Genomic DNA, 18,015 nt, shown 5'->3' on the forward strand with positions numbered 1-18,015 from the left:
ATTTAATTTTCTGCAAATATTTTATATTTTGCCTGTTCTGTTTTGTTGCTGCAAAACTGGTTTCTGCAGTAACAAAATTACTTTCTGCCTCTGCAAGAGTATACAGTTTTATATTTTCGTATATATAATTGACATTTGCAAAAACTCGGTTTTTCATGGTTGAAATTAATGAGGCTTTGAGTTGGATTAAGTGTACGAATTGGCAATTTTATTATTGAAACTGATTGTTTAATCATTGTTCAAACAATTCATAGTACGGTGCATATGTAATTTCTATTTGGTTCTTTAGTTAATGATTGTAAGTTTTTCTTAGCTTCTTTAAGTTTTGTTAAACATTTTTCAAATAAGATTGTATATTGTGTTGCTCGTAATTCTTATTCATTTTAGATCGTGTTTTTAGTGAGAGTGAATTGTAATGGCAACAATTTTAACTTACAAATCTTAAATAATTAATTTATGATTTTTCTTTATAATTTTTTATATATAACAAATATAATTTTATTTATAAATCAATAAATGTATAATTTGTACGCAATAATTGTACTCCTTGTCTCCTATTTTAAAATGTATTTAGAATTTTTTTTTTTGACAAATTAAAATGTATTTAGAATTAGTGCAACGATTACTAAATAATAATTAGAATTTGAATTGTATAAAAGGGAACAAATGAAAAAGAATCACAACTAGTATTTGTATAATTGTTTGGATACAAAATTATTATAAGTTGTAAACATTGTGAGTTTCCATTCTCTTTTGTTTAATTTTTATTTTTTTGAACTGGAAATTTTTGGTTTTCAAGTTAGATTTTGATTTCTCGTATGGGAAGTTTTGGTGGGTTTGCCCATGCTGTTGGATTGAAATGGAGTTTCAATGGAGGACCAAGATGTGTAGTTTCGATGGAGGACCGAGGTGGAGTTTGGGAGGATTGAGGTAGATGGAGCTTCGAGAGAGGAATGGTGGTCTGTAAATGAGAAAAAAAAAAATAGAAAAGAAAGAGAAAGAGAAGAGAAATTTGTTTTTTTTTTAATGTTTTTTTTTTAAAAAAATTTAAATTAGCTTATTTTTAATTTTACTTATTTTAAAATATTTATTTATGTGTGCTAATAAAAGAGCCTAAATGCTAAAAAACTTGGGTTAAAAAATTTTACCGTCAAAAATTAAATTTTAGGGATTAATTACTAGCGAAGTAATAATATTAGAGTTATGGCATAATATATTCTTTTATTAACCAAGTTCTCGAATTACGTAACAAACAAAAAATATAAAATATTACCATATTTATTATTTCAGTAAACATAGCATAAGTTTAATTAATAATAATTATTTAGTAACCATATTAGATAATTACAATATTTGCGAAGAATTTAAAAAGTAAAACTATTTATATGACATTTTATGGAATTTAGTACGAGCCTCATAAGCACGAAAAAAAAGTATGGAATAAAGTATAAATAGCGTTATTCCAAGTAAAAACTCTTATTAAAAAATTTCATAAAAAACACTAATAGTTTCATATATTGACATATAAGTATACAAATATTTTAGCCTAAAAGGGACACATTAAAAATCTTATAATTTGATAAGCACAACTCGAACCTTGAACCTAGTCCCCTCCCGGATCTCGACCTCAGCTTGGACTATGGATCCGACCCCGACCCTAGATCCCGAATGCGCACACAATCCCCAAAGACCGAAATTTAACCTAAACCCCAAATCCCAAACCTCTATCCTAGCCACGAACCTGGACTCGTACTCGGACTCCAAACCTCGAATTTTGAACTTAGACCTTGCTTTGAGTCCCGTATGAGACCCTCACCCTTGACCTTGATCTAGTTCGTGAAACACATTTTTGTTATTGAAAACATAAATTTTACTTTTATTTTTGAGATTAAAAAATAAAAGTGTTACTAAACACAATTCATTATTCATTTTTAGCAATTGTGCATAAATTTTGTTAAAAAAAAAAGAAAAAAAAAACAGTTGTGTATAAATTGTGTATTTCTTAGATGTTGTCGTTTGCAGAAATGTGTTGTTAAAAAAATTGTCGTGTCTCAGTTATCATCCGCCGTTTCATTGGGATAGTGTCGTTTTGTTTCTATTGCGTCGTACTGTTCGTCATTTGTACGTATTGGCGCCAAATGTATAAATTATTATCACATTCACATTTCAATTCATTTTTCGTTTCTCTCTCTCTCTCTCTCTCTCTCTCTCTCTCTAAGTTCGTACGGTCGAATCGAAGCTCTCCAGTTTCTGCCAAGTGGTGATTGTTAATCGAGATCATCACAGGTTTCAATATTAAAATACTGAAATCGAGTTTCGCTGTTTGTTTGCTAAGAAAATGTTGATATTGACTGGCTTTCCGGAAAGTGAAAAAGCTATCGTGATTCAAATTCCATGGAATAATGATTTTTTTTCTTTCCTTGACTATATTTGTTTCGGTTTGCATTTGAAGTGTGATCGATCAGATCGACAATGGAAGTCCCCGGCAAAAATCAGATGAGACGATCAAGAGGCCGCTATCGGCGTTCCAGATTTCGCGCCAAAAATCTGGTTAAGCAGTTAGATTTTTCAATGTCTGGCAGCTTATCTTTGGATCCTAGTTCATCTTCGCTTAATCACTTTAAGTCGCCTGCGAAACCCAACTTGGAGCTTTATTTGTCACCTCCAATCGAACCATTTACAGAGTGAGTTCTCTGCAATTCTAGGTTCTTGTATATTAGAGCTACGATATTTTCTTTCTGTTTTCACGAGAAAATACCGAACAATGGGAAAGAAAAAGTGCATTTTATTTATTTAGTTTCATTGAATTTCTAAATTATATTTACTGTTTTATTGTTAGTTTTTTTCTAGTTATGTTGAGGATTCTAACTGAAAAGGCACGCTTAATTTGTCTAAGATGTTAGTCACAGGGAACTTATAAGCCAATGATAAAATAAAAATAAAATGACAAATCATTGTTTTGTTGAAAAAAGTTCTCGTTGTATTGTATGGACATAAAATACACAAATTATACTACTAGGATTTCGTTCTAAAGGTTCCTTTTATAAACGTTAATTTGTTTTCGCAAATAAAATGGGAGATGAAATTTATGATCCCAACACTGGTAATTGTGCCATTTCATGTTTTATTTGAATCGGATCAGAAATATAGAGTCCTCAGCAGTACAACCTCAAGCTCAAATTGGAATAGAAGAAGATAATGGCCCTCAAGAGCATCAAGGACAATGTCGTTGCAAGCTAACAAAGTGCTTAAAAATGTGAGTTAACTTCTATATGGAGCTCTCTGATTCAAATGATCACAAATTTGTTGTTTACTTCTTTTAATTTTATTTGTCAGACACTCGGACCATAAATCTTGAGTTTGGCATATTTTAACGAATCTTTTGAGTTTAATATGAAAGAGAAATATTTGACCGTGAACATATTAAAGGCTAATGATGTGGAATATAAACAAGATTATTATTTTAGACAGACTTTAAAGTCTTTGAAGTAGAAATCGTATTTCTTGTATATATTGATAAATTAATTTAGTCTCTACCTCAGAGCCTTGAATGGTATGGCTTACTAAAGCTACTAGATTTGATTACTTTCATGACGATGATCTACAAATTGTCAGGTACTGTGAATGCTTCGCTTCTGGATTCTACTGCAATGGGTGCAATTGTATTGATTGTCACAATAACATCAAAAATGAGCCTGCGAGGACTGCAGCTGTTGAAAGTATTTTAGAACGAAACCAAAATGCTTTCAGGTCAAAAACCGCTAACAGCTTGCATGTAACCCCAGATATTAAGGTATGCAGGCTATAGTTGCTAGAATGTTTCCCTTTTTCTCAGGCTATAGTTTGAAATTAGGTGGAAGTAGGATTTGTTTCTGTTGTTCTTCAATATTGTCTTGTAACATGGGTTTTATATCACTGAAATTGGTCTTGGTGCGACTTAAGGTTCAGAAAAAGGGCACTACATCCGTAAGAAAACAACAAAAGGGGTGCCATTGTAAGAAAACATTTTGCCTAAAGAAATATTGCGAGTGCTTCCAAGCTAAGATCCTCTGTTCTGAACATTGTAAATGCTTGGACTGCAAGAACGTAGACGGATTTGAGGAGAGTATACTATCACCTCAGAAACATTATGACGCAGAAACCTCTGTCAAGAGGGCCAGGGAGACATCTTCTTCAATATCAACTAAAAAAGAAGGCCAGGTACTCTTCTCGTCCTAATGCTACAAAGGCAGAGAATGGCTTAACTGAACTTACATGAACACATTATAAGGAATTTGTTATTTTATTTTTATACAGCCTTTTAGACCAGAAATGAACATAAATCCTTGCTCTTTATTGATTTTGGCTGTTCAATTAAACATACATGTCATTTGCTCAACGTATTCATTTTCTCCTCATTTTTATTTCACGTTTTATAATCTATGTTTAGCAGGGGAATCCTCTTGTAACTTTTAGGGCACCGCCTGCCTTTTCTGCCAATGCTCTCGAATGCAGGTTCATATATTTAGAAACATACTTTTCTTTTATGCGCACTAGTTATAGTTTCATAATTCTGACTCTGTTCATCATTATTGTGGGCACCACCAGATCATGGCAAGCAAGTATAACTACAGATTCCATTAAGCGCATTTGCTCAAATATGTTTGTAGGGGCTCATGCTGATAGGATACTTACTGCAGGTATTATTTATTTATGAAGTTACGAAAGTTACAAGGATTATTTCTTTGCTCAAATGAATTGGTAACTATTTGCAGGAAGAACGAATTAGTTATTTGTTTATATTATATTGTTTTGTCCTCTTCTTCCACGTCTTTCCGTTTTTTTTCGCACTTTTTATTCAGTACTTTTGTTTTCTAAACTAAAAGTTAGTTCAACAAAATATTGAACAAATGTTTATCCAAAGTTGCCAAACTAAGTACAAACGGGAACCTCGAATTTGTTCTTCTAGTCAATAGTTTCACTTCAGTGATGCCAGATAAACCAAATGTAGGGGAAGTGGTTCCAGATGACCATTTGAATGATTATGGAGTAAACATAGTCAATACAAAGTTTCCCAAAACTGCAAATGTCAATGGACAAGAAGGGATGGTGTTATCTCCTACAGCAGAGGCGTTAAAATGTGATGAGAAAGTTACCATGTTGAGAGAAGCTACTGCGTCCTTTGATGGAAATCATAAGCGGATCCCTAATGCAAAGCCCTATATGGAGCAGGAAAGGATTATCTTGACAAACTTCCGGGATTTTCTTAAGAAGATTATCTCTGTGAACACTAATTGTAAGATTTTATTTGAGTTACAACATTAACGGTATTGCTTCCTTTATTTTTGTCAACTCTATAAACCCTCCTCTTTCTCTATGCTTTACTGCATATCTCTTTTAAATCCTTATCTTTATAATTTTTCCTGTTCATTCAAAAATGCCAATCAAACAACACTTCACAAATTCTTGATCGAGCTCCATTTTTATTGCAGCAACTGGAACTTCTACAGGGATTCAATGTGACCATGTAGGTACTTGAATCTAAAAATTACAAGGTTCCTGTGTAAGAAAGAGTAAATCTCCAATTTGATAGCAATGAATGGATTGCTGATTATTGATTGCATTTGTTCGTGCACACTTTCTCAAGAAAATCAATAATTAAGAACCTAAGCCACGATATGAAGAAAATTCTTGGAAAGAACGGGTCAAATTGGGAGAGGACAAACCCGAATATGTCGGAGTTTGACATCATGATGGGTCTTCCGGTCTCACTGTTGCTGCATCAAGATGTAAAATTCCATCAACAATAACTTCATTTCTTTCCTCTATGTGCATGGTACATTCACTATCTTCTCATAATCGTTGTTGTATAAATACATTTTCATTCCTCTCTAATTCGCGCTTGAAAGCTTCCCCTATTAAATGGATGGCATAGCAAAGAACTATATGCAAGAATGTTTTTGACTGTGGCACACTCTGCTATCCATTATTAAAGACAGATCATCTAAGCTAGCTTTGCTTCAAGCCTTCAACATTTCCTTCTTTTACATTCACCAATAATCACCACAAGAACACAGTCCATCTTTAAAGTGATGGTAACGATTGACATCTCTGATTATGAGTTCTCTCTTTGTAATTTTTGAGATGAACTTGATTGCAACATGGCAGTCTTCACAAACCCGGAGATTCTTCGTTATCAAAAGCCTAGTTCCAAACTGTGTACTAATTAAGCCAAATGCAATTGCCAACCTCTCGCTGTGACTACAAACCATGCTAGTCTTCTCGTCATCTTCCACGTCATGGAAGACTGAACCGGTGCTAGCAACATATCCGGCTTCTGCCATTAATCCTTCTAGCCTCTTTAGCTCCTTGTATACTGCATCGGAATTAGGATGTGAAGTATCTCCAGAAAGGAAAGCATGGACTTTGTTTTTCACTTCAATCCAGCTACAAGCAGTGCTTTTCTTAATTCCATTATCAATCATTAACTTTCTCAGTCTCGCAACTCCTTCCCAGTTTCCTGCTTGAGCATACATGTTTGATAAGATCACGTAATTTCCGGCATCATTAGGTTCAAGCTCCACCAATTTCTCAACTGCCAGCTCAGCAAGCTCAATATTTCCATGAATTTTACAAGAATTCAACAGAGCACCCCACACACCAGAATCTGGTACCACTTTCATTTCCATTATGAGATTATAAGCCTTGTCGAATTGCCCACAATGCCCAAGGAGATCAACCATACATGTGTAATGCTGAACTGTTGGTTCAATATGGTATTCTCTTACCATTAAATTGAAAAACCTCCATCCTTCATCGAGCAAACCCCCATGGCTACAAGCTCCAAGGACTCCAACAAAGGTTATATGATCAGGCACAACTTCTCTTCTCATCTTCTCAAACAAATCCAAAGATTCAGCTGCATAACCATGCATTGCATACCCAGTAATCATAGCATTCCACGAGACAACTCTTTTTTTCTCCCCAAGTTGCTCAAACAAAGTCCTGGCAACCTTCACTAAACCACTCTTGGCATACATATCTACCAATGAAGTCTTCACCTTGTCATTTGATTCGAATCCATGTCTCCAACCAAACCCGTGAAGCTCTTTTCCTACAAGAAGATCTGCAATATCAGCCGAAGCTGATACAACAGTCACAAGAGTTGCCTCAGTCGGCTTTAAGCCGGTCAGAGCCATTTGACTGCATAGAGCAAGTGCTTCATCTGGCTGCCCATTTTGCGAGTAAGCCGCAAGCATAGAATTCCACAGCACAACATCTCTTGCTTCAATCATGTCAAACACTTGCCGAGCATTTCCCGGACAACCACACTTCGCATACATATCAATTAATGCCGCGCCAACAAACACATCCTTTTCACAATTTGAATGTATTACACGGTCATGGATTTTCCTCCCTTCTTCAATAGCAGAAAGCGCAGAACAAGCTTTAAGTACGAATGGGAAAGTGTATCTATCCGGAATTAGCCCATACTCAAACATTTGATGATATAATGAAACAGCCATCTCATAAGGGCCATTCCAAGCGTAACCCCTAATAAGAACATTCCATAGAAATAAGTTATTCCTTTTGGGAATTTTATCAAACAGTTGGTGGGCGTCGCGTACAGATTCGCAAACGCAGTAGAGATTGACCAGTTTAGTAGCTAAATAAGTATTAAATCCAATACCCATTTGGAATAATCGAGCGTGGAGCTGTTTTCCAGGGTTGATTGCTTTTCTAGCGACACAAGATTGGAGGAGAGAGGCGTAGTAGGAAGCAGGTGAGCGATGGAACTGTTGTCCTTCATGGAGTTTGACATTGTCGTTTTGACGATGATGATGCACAGTAGATATGGTGGGAGTGAGGTTGATAAGAGAAGAATCAGCAAACTGAGATTCAGAAGATAAAGATGCTCTCCTTAACTTTGATATGGAGGAAAGTGGCATTTGGGATTTCAAAGAAGGCGAGGAAAAAAAAGTAATCGAAGAAGAAGCATGAGGAAGCCCAAGCTCATACACTAATCTCAACTCAGTTAATAAGTGCCGATCAATGACGGCTACCGCCGGAGTACTATGCTTCTCTCCGGACTTTCTGAACGTTTCTCTTTGACATTTGGGAGTTATGTTGTTCAAATAAGGAAAAAAATTGGATTAAAAAATATTAAAAAAGAAAGGGTAAATATTATTTTGGATTATGTTTTAACAAAGGTTACTAATTAAAACTTTTGTTTTGTCAAAAATTACTAATGACAAATTAGACCTGTATTTTTTAAAATTATTCAAATAAGATTTTTAACTGATTTTTTGTCAAAATAAAACTTAATAATAATCTGATTTAGAGATGTTATGATAAAACTGGTTATATTTTTTGTATCTATTCGTGTTAAAAATTATCTTAAAGTTGGTTATATTAAAAAAATAAAATTGTTAAAAATTAAGTTCGGGTCCTATATTTATCATTTTGAAAAATATAGTCAATTTTGTCATTTAACAAAACAGAAGGTCCAATTAGTAATTTTTGCAAAATATATAGTCCAAAATAGTATTTACCCACAAAAACAATAATAAGAAGAATGAGTTATTAAAAATTAAAAATAAATAAATATTTTTTTAGAAACAAGAATATCATTTCATTGTTCAATAACTCCATCAACCATAATTCCTTTCAAGAATATCATTTCATTTGCTAAATTGTGTTGGAGTAAGGCTGAGATTGATATGTTTCAGAGGTGCTTCACTGAAGTTTTCTTATTTGTATGTTTGGTGGCCTGTGTTGGGTGCTTTAGAAGGCCGTTAATGAGCTTTTGTTTGGCAAAGGAAAAGCTCTAGAGTGGAAGATATGTATTATTCAGCAAGACTAACTATTGATCAATGAAGAAATGCTCAAAATTCTGAAGTTGGAACCCCTATAATTGTTGGTGTTCCAAGAGATGGTGTTAAGCTTTGGTGAAGCGAAGCCTAGTGCTAATGGGATCAAAACGAATATTGATGCAGCTATTTTCAACCATGAAGTAGGCAAGTTTGGAGAGGGATTTGTGACCAGGAAACATCGAGCTTAAGGCAGGGAGAGTGGCTCCTGAAATGGCAGAGGCAATTGGTTTGAGTGTGGTGCAGTCTATCAGATCTTCAGTTTCTTTACATGTTTAAGGGCATCGTTGTCGTTTTTGTTAAACGGTCTGCAAATAAGTTGGGTTATGCACTTGCAAGTGTCTCATGTTTATACTCGGATTGTACTTTTGGAAGATAAGATTTTGCCTATTCTTTTAGGGGATTGCTCTCAGTAATGAAAATGCTAACAATGGCCAACATAAGCACATTCCCAAAAGAAAAAAAAAACGAAACAAAAAATTGACCAAATTCACATCTACAAATTTTAAAAACGTTTTAAATATTCTTTACAGAGTAAAACACAGTAAAAACGGCTTAAAAATAATACACAGAATATAGTTCTTATGAGTTCATGCCTAATGGTACAACAAGAGACTTGCATTGAATGACAATGGTGATACTGATTTGACCACCACCCCAATTCAGCAACAACCCAATAAGAACCTCAATTTTGTAAATAAATACACTCATAATAAACATTGCCAAACCCTTACCATTTGACTGCACATTTCATTTGCCCAAAATGTCTGATACTGTTTTGTCAACAATTTGGAAAAGCTCTTCCCTATAAGAAAGAGAAAAAAGTCATTGCAGAGTACACAAAAAAAGGTCACTACAAAATCATATTCCTTGTAAGAAAGAGAAGCTGCTTTGTTTTGTTTTGTATAATTTCTAAGTGTTTTTCACCAGTAAACAATGGTCATACAATTGGCTTAATCTTATACAAAAACAAACCATATTTCACTGGTTTATATTTATTATGATAATACGCTGCTAAGATTTTTACTTGGTATTGCATTACATTAGTTGATTTTTTCTGGTATTTATTAAAACTTAAATTCTCCATTATTCAAAGAGTCAGATTAATGACCCACTAAAGGATTCAAGGAATAGTAGTCATAAGGTGAAATTTACTTACCTATCAGGTTTGAACAAGAGGTAACGGTAGATAAACCACTGAAAATAAGCAGAGAGGTTCTTATCAACTTTTGAATGTAAATATATATTAGACAAAGTAAGAACTTGACATGATAGAAGAAGAATAACTATGTATGTATCATGATACTTACTGAAGAAAATAGAATGCCCACAACTTCAAATACGCTTGGGATTACAGGAAGCTTGTCAATGGCCTAGTCAGTAATTGGAAACAAGATTAGGGAGGAGGGAGACAATCTCATAAGTCACACTATATATGATTAGCATCTCGAAGAAACATAGAGTTTGAGCATGTCAAGCTCCACTCTGAAAGCCGAAAAGGATATAATTTCCAGTCTCTTAATTCCTTCCTATCAGCAATGCTAATTCATTTTCTTCAAGAATGTAGAAGAGAAAGAGTTAAGGAAATTACCGAAACCAGGTTAATTGATGTCCATAGAGCTGCTATAGCTGCAAACCCTAATCCAAATAGAGCTGGTCGGTCTTCAGAGTTAGCCCACTGTTTAAAATCATAAAATAAACCCAATTCAAAAAATGGTGAGACATGAAAGCACAAACTTTCTTGAAGCTACTTTTAACATTTAACTACAAACAAGTTTCTTCACTATCTACAAGAATCCTTGTAAGCCAAGTTGAAAATAACTCACTATAAGCAAATGTGATAGAGAACTTACTAAGTTTTGAACTGATTTATTAACGGTTAGGGAGGTTGATGACTCAGAGTTATCCCCAGCAGCCTTTACAGCAACAGAACCACGGTTTTGTCTCACTGCAATATACAAAAATCAATGGACAGAAATGATTGGTTTATACATAATGATACCCACGGCCACCCATTTCTACATAATCATAAACCTTTCCCTTCTATTGTAAAAATCATGAGAAAAGCATTCTACTAAATAAAATACTAGTGTTCTTTTCTCTCAAAATGTTCTTAATTTTCATAAAGAGATTTCTAAAGTAGTGATAGTGTGCATTATGAGTCATACCCGAGTTACTACTGTTATAAGTTAAGAATTACTCAGATATAAAGATAATTGAGCAATCTATCTTTTATAATCATAAGTCACTCAATGGGATTGTAAGTCGTGCAAATTTTTGTGAGAACATTGCTTTAGTTATTTTTATAACTAACTTCCAAGTTCAAGTTCATGAGTGTCAAGCTCTCAAATAATTCCAAATTCATGTTTCAGAAACTAACTTCCAATGGACTTCACATTGAGTAAAGCCCTAATCTTGTTGGCAAATCCAACAAACCTAAATTAATTGTTCTCACTAACATTGAATAAAGTTCACTTTTTATTGATCAAAATACTAATAAACAAAGTTTTGGGTATCTTCTTCTTCTTCATTTTCTTATTTTCCCCAAATTACTATTCTGTTTGAATCAAATCATCCCAATTTTCCACAATCTTATGCAAATATATAACTTCAGCTCCGAGAAGAGCAATCTTTCCCTATAATGATATAACCCACATCTTATAGTTATGAAGAAAAACTACCAATTTTAGTCCAATTAAACTTTGAGAAAAACGAAACTGAAATAAAATCTAAAACTTGGGTTAAACCACTGTAAGGCTTACCTTGAAAGGAAGAAAGTGGAAGCTTTGAGAAAGCTGTTAAGAGGGTTTTACTGGTTTTGATCAATAATGGTGGAGGCAAGCTTGCAACAATGGAAGCCATGTCTACCTGTGAGAAAATTTAAGATAGTAATGCCAAAAGTGTTTTCTTTATATTTATATATATTTATTATGTGAAGAGAAATGTGTAATCTAATTGGTTATTGGAGGATGAGGGAAATTATGGATAAAGCAACAGAAACAGAAACAAGAAGAGGAGAGTTGAAAAAGATTCTGATTTGACAAGGATATGATAGTGTTCTCTACTCTACTACTATTACTACCATTGCCAAGCTACCTCCGTTCTCCCCTTTCTCACCACACATTTTTCCTTTTTTTTTTGTTTTGTCAAGTAATTATTTATATTATTGAAAATTACTTTTTTTTAATAAGTTATTGAAATTTAGTTAAAATCAAATACAACTTTTCCTTAAAAAAAAAATAGTGTAATTATGGGTTTGTTTAAATATTTTGATATTATAATTATCACATAATCGTATTTAAAGTAACTTATTGTATGCGCGTATAAAAAGTTATTACATAAATAAAATTGAGTGTAATTTAAAGTAATTATGAAGTTTATGTATTTTTCTAATTAAATAATTACACAATAATTATGTAATTTAAAGTAAGTGAGATGTTTAAATTACACTCTTTAATTATTATGAGTATATTATTACAAAATATTACCATTTTTAGTTAATTAACATTAATAAACCGTATAATTATTAATTCATTTGCTAAACATGAAAATAAAAATTCATATACAATCTACCACTTTTGTATTTTAAAATAAAATAATTACTAGTAATTACCCAATTACTTCAATACAAACCCTAGATTTCAAAATTATAAAAATGTCAATGAAATTTTGTAAAAAAATAGCTAAATATGATACCTAGTGTAAAAATTCCTAAAATTAACACTATGTGAATTGAGGTTAATCTCTTTATGTAAATCTTATTATTTAGGGGGAATTAGAATTCCTTGTAACTTTTTCTTTGAAGGAATTTGATTTAACAAAAAAATCTCAAATCAATGATTTGTGAATAATAATTGAAGACTATCTATGTCTTTTTTTTTCTTTTGACAAATTTTAGTTTTTAATATAAATAAGTTAATCATCCTTTCATTTTTAATAAAAAGAAAATGTGAAATTTAATGCAGCGTTAAAAAAAATAATGGAAATAAAAAAAGAAAACGACAGTGAAGAAGTGAAAAGAGAGAGTGAGATGAGAGGGTTTCACAAATTTACTCATCACTTTCACTGAACAACAGACCATAACGCACATTCCTCCTCCAACTCGCTCATTACTCTAAAGGTAATCCTTTGTTTGCTTGCCCAGAAAATCTGCCATTTTTATTTACTACTTATTTCTTAATGCTGTTTTCAATTTTCAATACCTGAGCTGAGTTAGCACCAACTGTTTGATTTTTTCAAAAAAATAATTATGCTATATTTGGTTACTAGAAGATGAAGATTTCAATTTCAAGTTAATTAATTTGGATTCGAATTAGTATCCACTAATTAGTTGTGTAAGGATTAGGTTATGAATTTAAATTTAACTAGTTTTTCCTTTTTGCCCAAAACTACAAAATTACGCATTTAACTGTTCTGTATGAGTATGACTGTTAGTGAGATTTTTTTGTTTTGTTTTTCAATTGTGTTTGAGAGTGACCTGACAAAGTGTGCTGTATATATTTTACTGATGGTTGGTTGCATTGTCTTTATGTGTGCTCTCTCACTTCATATTGGATTGGCAAGTCTCACTCTTGATGGGGTAATTACATTTACATCTTTTATAGCCATTAGACATGCTTTATTACATATATATGTGTGTATAACATACATGAGCACCGGCTTCAGCTTAGGAAATTGACTATTCTGATGCCATGTGAAAGATTTTATCATAGAATTACAGTTGAGTCTTGGAAGTTTATCCTCTCAGAATCCTTTTCCGATCAGATAGATAAACTTCCATATCAAATATCTGACTCATTTCCACAGAAACTGTTTTGACAACTGAAAAAAATACAGCTTAGTTTGAAAATTCTATTGTGATTATGGCACTCTTTGTTTGAGTGGATTTCAGTCATGTCACCATTTTATTACATTTCTTTTAGAGGAAAAGTGATTTTTGGTGTCATGTCACCATTTTATTACATTTCTGTTGCTGATCTTTCATAAAAGAAATGAAACTATTTCAATTGTCTTAAACATGATTGATTGATCTTTCATATTTGTTTGAAGTCATTTTGAGTCATACTAAGTGAAAATTTTTTATCTATGAGAATAGGATACTAGGATATGATTATCTTATTATTGATATCCTTTTAGTCCTGGTAACTCTACAATATTTGATGGGAAGAGAAGAAAAGAAAACTTTAACATTTTGTTAGTTAGGTAGGCCCAATAAAGAATTAAACCTCCAGACTTAGACCTTATGCAAGTATGTATGGATTGTAAAGGATCACTTGGTTTTATTCCTTATTATCCATCTTCTTCATCAGTACTTTGGTTATCACATGTTGTTGGTGTTGGCTCATCCTACATAAGTTATTTACATGTTATTTGATTTCTCTATTTAGATCTTTAATTATTTTATTTCATTATTCTATCTCTTTGCCCTGTAAGAGTGTGGATTCTTCATTAGATTTATTCGCCTCTTTAAAAACGTCCACAGATTGAGTTCTATGTTCAAATGGCTGCATAAAGTGGGTTTCCATTGGCATTGCATTTACATTGGATATTGCCAAACTTGCTTTATGAATCTGAGCAGCATGGCATACAAGTTTTTTAGTTGTGGAATGGTAGTTGTTTTACCCGTTTTCTGTCGGCAAGTTTAAATGTTAATCTGATCGAGCCTCCTAATTATTAAACCAATGTACACCCATCCATCTAATATAATCATTGAGATCCTTCTTACAATTCTTTTACTTGGAACTACTTGATAATAGGAGGATTAGGCACTTTGGCTAACATTTTGCCTGTATGAATGACTAGTTCTGACTACATTGTATCACTTTGCAGCCTGATATGATATGGTAAAACCCTAGTAAATTTTATGACAAATTAGCGAGTTGAATCAAGTTGAAAGAAAAATGTTATTTTGACATCCTAAGCACATCTTACTAAAGGGCATGGATGCTGTATTAAATTTGACACGCTGATCTGTTATTTGGAATGCAGTAAATGAAGTATTCATCTCTAAAGTCTAAACTAAATTGCTCTAGTTTCATACTTAATGGTGATGTATATGGTTTTCCTTGACTATCAACTACAATTAATCATAGCATATTTAATGTCTTACATTTTGTTGGGTCATATTGATTGGTAAATTTCGTTTTCAAATTGTATTCTTGTTGTAGTTTGCTGTTCCAACCATCGTTCTTGATTTTGCAGACACCAATCTCACTTTTTGGTCTCTAGACAACAAATAGAGGTGGGGAATCTATTATCCTTTCCTTTTTAAGCAAATTGTCTGCTGTGGGCATTCATGAATGAATGACATAAAATGGTACATTCAGACACAAGTTTAAAGAAACTTGAAAGATCATAGACAATTATTTCCTTCTTTATTGGCTGTCCGAGTTTGCAAAGCCCGTTTGGGGCTAACTTTTCACCTGACTTCCAAAACTACCAATTCATCTACTCTTCAAAAGCTAACTGTCTCTCGAAGTTGGATATGATTCAAGCCTTTGTTATCATTTTACAAGAAAAAGAGTGCCAATGCATCCTCCTTTGACTCACCTCTCAATATGACTGCAGCCCATGTGGCCTTTATGATGCTATCGCCTATCGATACACTGCTTGCGTGTCGTGTTGGTATTTAATCATTAGCTCGGTGATTGATTTAAACTTTTCATTAAATATTGTATAATTAGTCTTAGAAGATGCAGATTAATTTGTTTGACATTATGCATTAATGTGAAGTTAAATACATGCCTAACTGTGATAAATTTCGAAGTCATAGGAACTGTTGGAGTACAGTGTGTGGTGAGGCTCAGTTAGGTGGCTATGATTCCTGAGCATTTTTAGCTGTTATATTGTTTATGAGATAGATTTAACTCTGTTAGTAGAACATAGAATCACAGTTAAGCTAGTCAATGTTGGTTCCACTACTTAAGCTGTCTGCTATCTCTGGTATGCCATGTACGTGAGAATCATTTAAGCTTTACACTTTCTGTCTAGCTATCTTTTCATGTCATGCGGTCAAATAATGAAACCAAAATGTAAATTCTTGGATAATCTTATGTGAATGTTGTACAAATAATTTGGTAAAACTCAACAATACATTGGTCCCTTTTTTCTTTTTTCTTGCTGAGTAAGAATTGATCATGGAGTATTTATATGAAACTTCATTTATGCAGGACAAGTAGACAGTACACCCAATGTTTATTTGTGATACTTTCTACTTTGTTATCCTAAAATAAGTGTTTTGTTATTGTAATTTTTTATCAATTTTTTTCATGATCGTGTACATTATAATTATTTAGAATTATCTCTAAATTTTCGGATGGTTTAGAATAGTATTCTATATCTACCTCTATTTTTATACTGATGTTTACTTATTTTTTGGCTGAGGTGTATTTAAAAAATTGGGTTCTTCCTAATGTGTTATCAATATGACATCTTTCCACGTTGTTAGCTTTCAATCAACAAGATTTTTGTGAAAGTAACTTATAATTTTGTACTCATCTTTCAACACCCCTAAAATAAAGTATCCTTTTTTCTCTTTTCTTGTAGACTTTCCTCATTTTCTCATAGCTTTTCTTTCAACACATCACCCCCCATATCTTTTTTCCTATCCTTAATTTATCAAAATTTCACAACCTTCCACTAATTTGTCCCTATATATACACATATATAAAAATAATAATATCTTTATATTTCTCAAAGCTTGTTTCACAAGAAACCTGAAAAGACTTAAAAATAACAAAGAAAGAAAGAAAGCCTCTTTTTTGTGGATTTCTGGGTTTCTCTTTTTGCTTTCTCGTTAATGGAGAAATGAGAGAGAGAAAAAAAAAAGTTATAGTGCATAAATGATGGAGAGAACAATACAAAAGAAACCTTAAATTAATTAATACTATATTTTTCTTTATCAAAAAAAAAGATTAATACTATATTTTTCTTATTCTTTTTTTGGTCTGTACTACTAATCATGTGATAGTTTCATATCATCTACCATTCCTAACAACCATGCAAGAAAATTGTATAAAGAACACATATGTATATATAATAAAAGTGAATAATATACTGATGATTTGAATTGCAGATAAATTTAATCATTACCCATATGGCACCAAAACTTTTAATTATGGATGCTGTTGGCAAATGATAATGTTGATGAATTTTTAGAATATCTCAACAACAATTTAACTATAATCAAGGTTTCTCTTATGGAGTTTAATTTTAAGGGAGGTGAAGGTCAATGGTTAGTTGATGGAAGAGAATGTGAAGTAAGTAAATTTTTCAAGCTCAACATTATGACTTCATTTTTATTTTCTTCTTGTAGTGGGGTCTCTCTGTTAGGCAAGAATAATCAAATATTTTCCACCATTTTCTGAATATGCTTGCCACCCAAAATAATATTTTTTATTTTTTTTTTCTTTTGGAAAACTTTAACTAGAGAAAGTCACTCAATGCTTACTCTTGTTCTATCTCAAAAGATTTTTTTTTTTTTTTTAATTGGGTTCAATCTGAGAAATTGTAATAAATGTTTGATAAATTCTGGTTGAGCTGTTTCATCATTACATCAAACTATAGTAATACTCTACTCATATAGTCATTTTTTGTGTGAAGACTGAAGAGCACATTTTTTTTTCATTGGAAGTTTATGTCACATCCAATTAAATAAAATTGAATTAATTTTTCTGAGAACATCTTGACCCCAAAAAAGAAATGGTGTGTTCCTATTGTGGTGGTGCTGTTGAGAAATTTAATATTTGTTATTATATTGTCTGCAAGTCTAAGCTAACAGGATTATGCATTTGACTTATCCCATGTTAGTAAATATATAAATATATTGTTTTAAATTTTAAATATGATATAATATTGAATGTGTATGTATAGATGAATGAATGCTTGGAAGCAAATACATTAATTGCATTCACTTCTTTCTACCTTTTAAATGATATAAAGACATATATAAGGTACAGTATTATATACAAATATATAAAAAAGAAAACAAAATGGGGACCACATAAGCTAACACTAATTCCATATACTATGTCTGGTTGCTAATGACTGCACATTTTGACTTGAAAAACTATTGGATGAGCGCCTTCTTTATTTCACTTATGGCCCTCAAGTCGGCTCGGCTACTGCCCAAGCCCAGCTCACTTCCACTAATTACTACTATCTCTTT

The 18,015-nt window shown here is 32.5% G+C and overlaps 3 protein-coding genes and 1 long non-coding RNA gene across 10 annotated transcripts; 2 read left to right on the forward strand and 2 right to left on the reverse strand.

The window, feature by feature from the left end:
* The first annotated feature begins 2,176 nt into the window (after window positions 1-2,176).
* On the forward strand, window positions 2,177-9,294 carry LOC115707834 (protein tesmin/TSO1-like CXC 7). Of its 7 annotated transcripts, none has more exons than XM_061117443.1 (8): window positions 2,191-2,286; window positions 2,453-2,684; window positions 3,143-3,256; window positions 3,616-3,793; window positions 3,943-4,200; window positions 4,433-4,679; window positions 4,949-5,275; window positions 5,472-5,612. In XM_061117443.1, the coding sequence occupies exons 2-8, from the start codon at window positions 2,473-2,475 to the stop codon at window positions 5,516-5,518; spliced, it is 1,383 nt and encodes a 460-aa protein (XP_060973426.1). In that variant the 5' UTR covers window positions 2,191-2,286; window positions 2,453-2,472; the 3' UTR covers window positions 5,519-5,612. The 7 variants fall into 7 exon arrangements, with proteins under 7 accessions (XP_060973423.1, XP_060973426.1, XP_060973429.1 ...); XM_061117446.1 differs by having other exon boundaries at window positions 2,213-2,684; window positions 4,433-4,494; window positions 4,588-4,679; XM_061117448.1 differs by having other exon boundaries at window positions 2,213-2,684; window positions 4,433-4,494; window positions 4,588-4,679; window positions 4,991-5,275.
* Window positions 5,390-8,148, reverse strand: LOC133038886 (pentatricopeptide repeat-containing protein At4g21065-like). Its single transcript, XM_061117428.1, has one exon. The coding sequence runs from the start codon at window positions 7,926-7,928 to the stop codon at window positions 6,030-6,032; it is 1,899 nt and encodes a 632-aa protein (XP_060973411.1). The 5' UTR covers window positions 7,929-8,148; the 3' UTR covers window positions 5,390-6,029.
* A 35-nt stretch (window positions 9,295-9,329) lies between the features above and the next one.
* On the reverse strand, window positions 9,330-11,983 carry LOC115707842 (protein CURVATURE THYLAKOID 1C, chloroplastic). The gene is made up of 6 exons (XM_030635924.2): window positions 11,612-11,983; window positions 10,703-10,797; window positions 10,441-10,527; window positions 10,160-10,222; window positions 10,009-10,046; window positions 9,330-9,654 (listed from the first exon to the last, which is right to left on the reverse strand). Exons 1-6 carry the CDS (start codon window positions 11,709-11,711, stop codon window positions 9,600-9,602), a joined length of 438 nt encoding a protein of 145 aa, XP_030491784.2. The 5' UTR covers window positions 11,712-11,983; the 3' UTR covers window positions 9,330-9,599.
* Window positions 11,984-12,635: 652 nt separating this feature from the next.
* On the forward strand, window positions 12,636-15,961 carry LOC133028979 (uncharacterized). Its single transcript, XR_004009779.2, has 2 exons — window positions 12,636-12,969; window positions 15,051-15,961. It is a non-coding gene; the product is annotated as an uncharacterized LOC133028979 (long non-coding RNA).
* Window positions 15,962-18,015: the final 2,054 nt, after the last annotated feature.

This window comes from Cannabis sativa, chromosome 1, assembly GCF_029168945.1.
Source record: "Cannabis sativa cultivar Pink pepper isolate KNU-18-1 chromosome 1, ASM2916894v1, whole genome shotgun sequence".
Lineage (NCBI taxonomy): Eukaryota > Viridiplantae > Streptophyta > Magnoliopsida > Rosales > Cannabaceae > Cannabis > Cannabis sativa.